The sequence below is a fragment of the Lepidochelys kempii genome, chromosome 13 (genome assembly GCF_965140285.1).
Source record: "Lepidochelys kempii isolate rLepKem1 chromosome 13, rLepKem1.hap1, whole genome shotgun sequence".
Classification (NCBI taxonomy): domain Eukaryota; kingdom Metazoa; phylum Chordata; order Testudines; family Cheloniidae; genus Lepidochelys; species Lepidochelys kempii.
In genome coordinates this window covers 20,488,462-20,497,547 of record NC_136392.1, presented here as the reverse complement: position 1 = coordinate 20,497,547, position 9,086 = coordinate 20,488,462, and the positions used below count along the sequence as shown (strand labels likewise).

The following is a 9,086-nucleotide window of genomic DNA, read 5'->3' as shown; positions in this document are numbered from 1 at the left end:
CTGGGCAACGAGGAACTGGGCCCAACAATGCCTGGCTCTCTGCTAGCCATTAAATGCTCCGCTTTAGTAACTCAGCAAGGAAATACCAAGCCGATGGGTCTGTGCCCCGCACCTAGGGAAAACTGCTGCTTGAAATGCTTCAGGATCATGCTAATGTCAGGCAGGTGCAGAAAGGGCCAAAGGGCGTAGGCCAGGCTGCTGTGGAGTAATGTAAAACCTCCCCTTGCAGCATGGCAGGGCTTTGTTTTTTGTTATTTTCCCCCAAGAATGGTCAGGACAGACATGTGAACCTGATTGTGGAATGAACAAGGAAAGGGCAGAATGCTGGCAGGCCCCCAAGCACTCCCCCCTCCCCCACCCCTGGGAGAGTTTAAATCACAGCTGGCTCAGCTCAGGGCATTCAGACCCAGCTCTCCGACAGCACCATGAAGTCAGTGGGCATCCTCCCCCTCCTCATGGGGCTCCTGACCCTCTGGACGGAGCTGCCAGCGGCCACTGAGCAGAAGCAAGGTTAGTACAGAGCATGGCTGTCTCCAGGCCTGGCTCGGGGCAGAGGGCAGCAGGCTGCATTCCACTGGAAAGCAGAGAGCAGGGGCTCCACAGGGGTCCTTATACTGTGACCCCTCCAGGGCAGCAGCTGAAGATGTCCTATTTAGAAACTTACTTGGCAATGCTTTGCCTTATTTGCAGCCTTTGTGCCCAAAACATTGGGGCCTGATCTGCCAATCAGGCTTAAGGACAGATTTTAACGCTTTGATGGCTGCACCCAATGTTCTGGGTTCACAATTGCTTTTTAGACCAAGGAAAGGAGCAGCCCCTTGTTTTTGCTCCGACCCCTGAGCCCTGCTCAATCCATGGGGTAGATATGAAAACTCCCTGTTCTGTGGCATTTAGTCTAAACCAACAGTGGTGGATGGTGTCTAACTAACTCCCCTGGGTAACAAGGCTCTGGAATTCAATGTGTCCATGGGCTTACCCATCCCTGCCTGAACTCATTTCTCTCCCAATCTTGGTTTTCCAGTAAGGAAGGGGAGGAATTATTTTCTTAACTAAACTAGTTCTCCCAGAAATCTTTCCCCATCTGTCGGTCTCCTCTGTGTCTCTATCGAACAATGCCAAGGTACCATGATGAGAGGCACTATAGAAAAACTTAAGACAGATATACATTGTGATAGTTATATTGTGCTCCTCACCTTCATATCTGAGCACATAATAAATTGGCTTGGCAGATTTCAATTTTCTTTTTGTATAATTTTGACGGATAACATTGATGTTTATTTTTAAGTATTATTTTCAATTTGTATCTATTTATATTTTCACAGTTGTAGAAAATTAAGGGTGGTTCAGCCAATAATTATTTCATGAGAATAGACACTGAGAGTGAAAAAATTAAAGCCTTATAACCATTAAAACTCAAATTGTCAACATCACATGTCAAAATATCCAAAGTGAATATCCCTAAATCAAACTCTAATCAGCTCTCAAGCTCTCATTTTTCTGACTTTGCCCATCTGTACATTTTGATTATTATTGATGAAAATATTTGTGGTGGTTTGTGTGTGTGCAGTGAAATCAACGTTTATCGACATTTACCGATAAAACACGAATCCTCCAACTCTGCTAATAAACACACCTAAATCCAAACAGACTTTCTACATATAGAACGAGATAGGTCATTGGTTTTGTTCTGAGGCCGCAGGGATTGTGGCCATGCATTAGCTCTTGTGAGAGGGGACTCTACTGCCATGAGCTGGCTCCCCACACTTACTAGTCTCAGCTTTATTGACGAAAATCATCCCTGAGGATTGACTGCAGCTTGTGCGTTAGCTTTTGGCCATGGAAGGAGAGATGGTATCTGAGAGAGCTCAGTCCATCGAGAGCCTTGAAAAATCAAGACCAGGACCTCAGACTAGGTACAGTGCCTGGTGGACAGCTAGTGTAGTGATTGCAGCCGTGGACAGAGGAGCACTCACATTCCCATCTCTGTTCTGCTCCATCACAAAGGACCTGGCTCACAACAGCCCTCCCTGTCACTCCTGCAGATTGAAAACAGCAGCATCCAGAGTTAGGCAGCATAGCCCTGTGTCCTGACTAGTAACTTTTGTTCAAGTCTTGAATTCTGATCCTCACAGGACAGTGAAGGACATTGCCTCTAGCCTGCTAGGTCAGTAGTTCTCAACCAGAGGTCCAGGCCCCCCTTAGGGGAGCTTGAGCAGGTTTCAGGGGGGCCTCCAAGCAGGACCAGCATTAGACCCGCTGGGGCCAAGGGCAGAAAGTCAAAGTCCCACTGCATGGTGCTGAAGCCCAGGTCCCTGAGCCCCACCACCCGGGGCTGAAGATGAAGCGTGAGCAATGTAGCTTCATGGGGGCCCCTGTGGTGTGGGGCCCTAGGCGATTGCCCTGCTTGCTACCCCCTAATGCCAGCGCTGGCTTTTGTATGCAGAAAACCAGTTATTGTGACACAGCTGGGCCGTGGAGTTTATGTAGCATGTTGAGGGGGGCCTCAGAAAGAAAAAGTTTGACACTGCAGGGTGGATTTCAATCAACAATCCCTGCAGCCAATAGCACAATGTTCATACTGTGGCTGTTGTCTGTTACAGCGAGAGCTGGAACCTGCCCGCTGGATTACATAAGGTGCGTTCAGGCAGAAACCGATGAGTGTGCCACCGATTCTGACTGCAAAGAGTGGGAGAAGTGCTGTTATTGCCATTGTGCCATGCGCTGCGTGGAACCAGCAGAAGGTAAGTGAGAATGCTCACACTGACATCTAGGGTCTCGTGCAGGGGAAGTCTCTCCCCGATCCTGATGAGCCAGGCTTGTTTGCAGGATATGGATCTTAGGCAGGCACCTTTGGGGATTTCAACAGACAGAAAAACCAAGTGGACTCAGAGTAGGAATTCCACCAGGTGACAGCTTGTCACCCTATCCAGAGGGCTTGGTGAGAACCAGACACTGAGTGAGAGGAGCAGTGTGGGTTGAGTGGGGTTATGAGTTTGTGGGTGGTGTAGAACTAAATAACTTCCCCTCGTACCTGGATGCTGGGGTTAAATGTGTGTACAGGGGGATGAATCCAGTCCCCTCATCTCCAGGTGGCAGGTCTCCACTCACAGGACCACTCAGCACTCAGATGCCCTATTCTGGGCTTCATCTGAGCTCAGCACAGCTCGTTGGATGAGGAGGATCGGGTGGATCGCTCCCACCTTAGTCTCTCCTGAATTTTAAAGGCAGAGGAGTTGACCCAGCATATGCAAGAGTGGCCCATCAGGTGCCATCTGTCAGCAGCACAGGGAAGCCAAGAATAGCACTCAATTCACCTGTCCCTTCTCCAGCCACACCTAGGCCAGCAGCTGTGAAGAGGGCTGGCATAAAGTCATTCCACTGGCTTTGTATCAGAGAAGATACTGCCCAGTGGGGAGAGCACTGGGTTCGTGGCCCCCATACACCCACAGACCTGGCACAGACGGCCTTCAGTGAGGCCAGAACAAAGGCCAGGCTGTTTTATCGGAGAGTTACCAAGTAACAAGGAGCATTACCAAGCACAGTACTCTACTATGGCAAATATGATGGCCTCTCCTGTGCACCCATCCAGCAGGACAGAGAGTGCATGATGGAGAGATACATAAGGTCAGCTAGGGGGCACCACGTATTGATGTTCAGTGAACCAGGGATGCTTTTTATACACCATTAATTTCTTCTGCTGCAGAGACTCCTGGGACTTGTCCAGCCGTCACTGTAGTTTGTCCCATGGTTGATCCTCCTAACCGCTGTGAAAAGGACAGCAAGTGTCCAGAAAACCGGAAGTGCTGTGACACCGGCTGTGGGAAAGATTGTGTTTGGCCTCAGAATGGTACCCATCTCTCCTAACGCATCAGTCATGTGAATACAGCTCTGCGGTGAGATCACACCCTGCTCCAGCTTGCCCATGGAAAGGGAACTACAGCTCTGGGCTGCAGACACAGAGCACTGCACTGACCAGAGCGCATGCCCAGGCTCAGAACATGCTGCTTTAGCTGTGAGGGACTTGTGCCCTTGCCTTCCCGGCTTCCCCAGCACTCGTCCCGCTGGGATGCTGGGGTTAAGCTGATGCTAAACCTGAACCTGATTAGATTTCAAATCCAATGGCCTCTTAGACACCCCCTTTTTACCCATACCCCATATAGAGGCCAGCTGGGAGGAGGCAGCAGAGCTGCTAGTGTGAGACACAAGGAGAAGGAGGCCAGCATGAGAGCGGGGGCTGAGGGGCCCTGCCAGGAGGGGAAGGGAGAAGATCCTCTCCCACTGTGAATTCTGTAATAGTGGGATCCTGAGGACGCATGCAGCAGGCTTGGCTTGTGAGCAGGGCTCATTCGTTATAAGCTCAGCTCTCCAGCACATACATAATCAGGTCCAGCCAGCCAGACCGCCTGGGCCCAGCGCCTAGGCTGTCACCTGCCATGGACATTACAGAGGCTATCAGGGTATGGCTGCCCCTAATGGGTTGCACTGAGAACGTGCTCATCCTTATACAAGACACAGTCCTGTGAAGCACAGAGCCGAGGAGAGCCTTGTAACCCAAGCCAGGCCAGTAGCTGGGCCCTCCTGGTTTTCTGCAAAGCCTGGCCAAGGGCAGCTCAGTTTGTACAGCGCAAGATTTCCTCATGGTGCATCTGATCACTTTTTATTTTTCCAGCATAACTCTCTGCTTCTTGGATAGGCCAAGGGCATCCCGAGGACAGCACTGATCCAGATCCCTGTGTCCTGGACTCTCCAGATCCCTGCACACCTTATACTGGGGCCCGAATGGAGCCTCTGGCATGATTACAAATAAACTTGTTTGTGCCTCAGCTTTGCCATTGGGTATTCCTGAGTCTCACTGTCTCTCCTTCAGTTCTCTGTGGAACAGTCTATTAATAATGAGTTAAGGAACGGCAGGAGCCAGGGGTGGAAGGCCAGGAGGTACATCAGGAAGTGAACGTAGTTGATTATTTAAGCTCCGGAGGCAGATATTGTAGAAATGGGGCCAAATGATCTCGTTACTGCCAAAAAAAATTTTCTGACAGTATTGTTAGGCAGATCTCGCAAGGGGTATGAGGTAGGAGCTTTGTCTGAGATGTTAACTGAAGGGTTAATGTCTAGCTATTCCACCTGGAAGCAGGCGGGGCACACCCTGACTGTTTCCTAGGAGCAATGCACACATTGCTCTATCCAAGGACAAGGGCTAGATATGAACCCTGAGAACTTGATTGTTTGGACAGCAACTGTGGGAGGTTTCTTTAGCCTGGGCTGAAGGCCTGAGAACCAGGATTGTAGTAGATAGAGGATGGTAACTAAGCATATGAATCAACCTCATACATTCCTTTGTGTAGCAGTGTGTAATGCATAGGGGGAGAAATATAATAAAAGGAGAAGGTGGAAGGCAGGGGGGGCAGAACAGCCCATCTCCGCTGACCAGCCTGTTTGCTTGCATAAAGCTGTGTTCTGTCTCATCACTGAACCGCAACAACTGGCGCCCAAACGTGGGGCCCTCAGCACTCACCTCGCCCAGCAAGGGTTTCAGACGCGTCACTCATCCACTTCGTGGATCCCGGTGAGTATTTTTCATTGTGGTAAGTATGGGAAGCTCCCTCTCTGCTTTGCAAGTGCAACACCGTAATGAGCTGCAGTATTTGCTGCATAAGGCTCAGCATGACTGCCCGGCTCGAGAACTCACTCTCCTGCTACAGGAGGTGCGTGCCAAGTGCCCGTGGTATCCTGAAGCTGGAAGCCTTAAGCTAGCGGACTGGGAGCGATTGGGCCAGACATTGCACAAAGAGCCTCGGGCACCCGTGCAGGCTTTACATGCCTGGCACCTCTGCCGCGACGTGGTACAGCGTGTCGCCTCGGACAGACCCTCCCTCGCGAGGCTGGTGCTCTCGCCGCCCCCGTCCGCCCCTGCAGCCATCCCTCCTCCTGGCGATGCGACACAGCGTGTCGCCTCAGAAAGGCCCTCTCCAGCCCCAACAGAGGAGCTGCCGATCCTGCCACCCCCGTCCGCTCCTGCAGCCATCCCTCCCCCTGCTTCGCCCCCAGTGCCTCTATTACCACCGCCTCCCTGGCCTTCCCCACCGGAGCCGGTGTGTGATCACCCTCCCCCCATGGGGCCCCCCGGAGAGTCATCTGCATCTGCTCAGAAGCTTTCGCTGGTGCAACAAATGGTTCACGCAGCGAAAGCTCGATCAGATCTTACAGCAGAGGAGCTGGCTGATCTGGTCTCCGTTTGCCCGGTGACCTGGCAGAATGATGACCAGGGCAACCCCGTGGGCACCTGGACCACTCTGCCATACTCGGTGGTTAGAGAGGTAAAGAAAGCAATTCGTGAATTTGGCCTGACTAGCACCTTTGTGCGTGGTCTCATTGAAGGGATGGGTGCTGGGTACTCCCTAATCCCTGAGGATTGGAAAACGCTGCTGCGCATGATGTTGTCACCCAGTCAGTATGTTATTTGGCTTAGTGAGTATCGGCAGATGGCAGAACGCCAAGCCCAGGTATATAGAGAGCAAGGTATCATTTATGAGCATTTGGCAGGGGAGGGCCAGTTTGCTACTATTGAGATGCAGTCTCAACTCCCTCAGGCCGTCTTCCCCATTATTTCCACCTGTGCCCAGCATGCTTTCAAGAAGGTCCCGGATTCAGGCAAGCCTACCAAAAGCTTTGTCAGTATCCGTCAGGGTGCCTTAGAGTCCTTTTTGGATTTTACCAACAGATTGCAGGAGGACACTGACTTTCGGCTGCCAGGGGAGGTCTGTGCCATACCTACACAGGTGATGGGACCTCTCCCTGCCGGCTTTGTAGGTCTTGTTCTCCCTCGCTCACATGCTGGGAAACAGGGCTTTTTTGTCATTCCAGGGGTCATTGATGCTGATTACACTGGCATTATTAAGGTTCAGGTGTGGACTCATCTTCCACAGTCGCTCCCACGTGGACGGTCAATTGCACAATTGATTTTAGTCCCCTATCAGGTGCCAGCTGCCGAGGATCGAACTCGGGGTGGAGGAGGCTTTGGATCGACGTTGTCTCACTCGCCGTCTCACAGCGCGTCTTCTCCACTTGTTGCTCTGACAATGTCAGTCCGCCCCTCAAAACCTTGCTAGATAAACAATTAAAACAAGGGGAGCTGTGTCTCTGAACCTTAGGAGACATTCAACAACAGATGTATATTCTCTTGTTTACTTTAAATAATTTAACACTGAATGCAGATCAGCAGACCCCTGCGGATCGGCATTTTCACAAATCTGAGGTACTGGAAAGACCGCGTGTCTTTTACCGTCAGCTGCCCGATCCACAGTGGCTGGGCCCAGCACCTCTAATTACTTGGGGTCGGGGATATGCTGCTGTGTCTCTCCCTGCAGGACCGTTGTGGGTTCCAGCCCGGTGCGTGCGACCAGCACTTAAACAACATGGCATGGCACCAGGGGCTGTCGAATCCCATACCAGAGTTTCAGCTGACCTTGGAGGAGACCGCGTTGCCCCCCGAGTCGACAATGGCGGGACGGAAACGGAGGAGGCGTAGCGTCCCAAGCCAGCCCGTGACATGGGGAGCAGTAAAAGCATTGGTCGCCACGGCTCAACGAAAACTGGCAGCAGATCAGCAGCCAGAAACTCCTAAGACTTTGTTTGTGGCGATTCTCGCCCAAATCACTGCTAATTCTGTGATGATTGTGTGCCTTTTGTGCCTGTTATTTTCTGTAGGGGTTGGCTCAGAAGCGCCTCCCCCGTTACAAGTCCGAAGGAGAATAAGATACTGCTCTTTGCTTATGCTAATCTTTTCTCCCAGTACTCTAGCATGGCTAATTGGGGCCCAGCCAACTATATTCTGCCTTGCACGGCTATATTCCTTCACACACCGTACCCGGCTGGGGCTCACAATGTCACCTGTGCGCGTGTAGTTAACTGCACTAGTACAAAGGTGCCATTGGGCTGTCAAAAAATTTCTCAATCCCTTTTAAATTGTTCCCATGCTGTTAATGTTTCATATAACTATGGCCATATCATCCTACCATCAGGATGGGTTTTTACTTGTGGTTCATGTACCTTTAATAATATTCCTGCAAATTTAAGTGATGGCACCCTTTGCTGTCTTAGTAGAATGATACTTATATTGCCTTTTGCTGGTCACAATTGTAGTAAAAGAAGTGTACCCCTTTTAGATGATTATATTGCAGATGTTAAGCTTTTGGTTATTTTGTGTTTGTAATCATTGGGCTTATTTTTTGTTGTTGCTGTGTACAATGTATTCCTTCCTTGTTAAGACTTTGTAAAATTTTGCCCTGGAAAGCTCCCCAGGTTATGTCCTTGTCTGTCTGGGAGTTAAATAGCATGATAAAACAAATTGGCGGCTACCATGTGATGGCCAACTATCTATAAACAAAAAAGGGGAGATGAAGGGTTAATGTCTAGCTATTCCACCTGGAAGCAGGCGGGGCACACCCTGACTGTTTCCTAGGAGCAATGCACACATTGCTCTATCCAAGGACAAGGGCTAGATATGAACCCTGAGAACTTGATTGTTTGGACAGCAACTGTGGGAGGTTTCTTTAGCCTGGGCTGAAGGCCTGAGAACCAGGATTGTAGTAGATAGAGGATGGTAACTAAGCATATGAATCAACCTCATACATTCCTTTGTGTAGCAGTGTGTAATGCATAGGGGGAGAAATATAATAAAAGGAGAAGGTGGAAGGCAGGGGGGGCAGAACAGCCCATCTCCGCTGACCAGCCTGTTTGCTTGCATAAAGCTGTGTTCTGTCTCATCACTGAACCGCAACAGTTAACAGTCCTTCTCAAAACGTCTTTTAGTACCAAATGTAACCCTTCTGCCAGGCCAAGTTGATAGCAGCAAGGGCCGGGTTCAGTACACAGGGGTTCCCTCTCATCAAAGCAAATGCAAAACTGGCTCGAGCCCCCACCCAGTGACCTGGGAAAATCTTACACACCCCCTGGGCGCCTCAAAGAGGCAATACTTCCCCTCTCGCAAGCACAGAGTCTCGGTGTAGCAGAGAATCTTTAATAACATGTGGTAAAAGACATCAGCATTAAATTGGGGAAACACCACAACTAGTGTTCATTAACCA

General features: G+C 50.4%; 1 protein-coding gene across 3 annotated transcripts; it reads left to right on the top strand.

The window, feature by feature from the left end:
• The first annotated feature begins 395 nt into the window (after positions 1 to 395).
• Positions 396 to 8,749, top strand: LOC140897268 (WAP four-disulfide core domain protein 12). 3 transcript variants are annotated; one of them, XM_073309662.2, is made up of 5 exons: positions 396 to 510; positions 2,601 to 2,741; positions 3,704 to 3,893; positions 4,694 to 6,317; positions 6,865 to 8,749. In XM_073309662.2, exons 1-3 carry the CDS (start codon positions 426 to 428, stop codon positions 3,862 to 3,864), a joined length of 387 nt encoding a protein of 128 aa, XP_073165763.1. In that variant the 5' UTR covers positions 396 to 425; the 3' UTR covers positions 3,865 to 3,893; positions 4,694 to 6,317; positions 6,865 to 8,749. The 3 variants fall into 3 exon arrangements, with proteins under 3 accessions (XP_073165763.1, XP_073165762.1, XP_073165761.1); XM_073309661.2 differs by having other exon boundaries at positions 4,670 to 6,317; XM_073309660.2 differs by having other exon boundaries at positions 3,704 to 6,317.
• Positions 8,750 to 9,086: the final 337 nt, after the last annotated feature.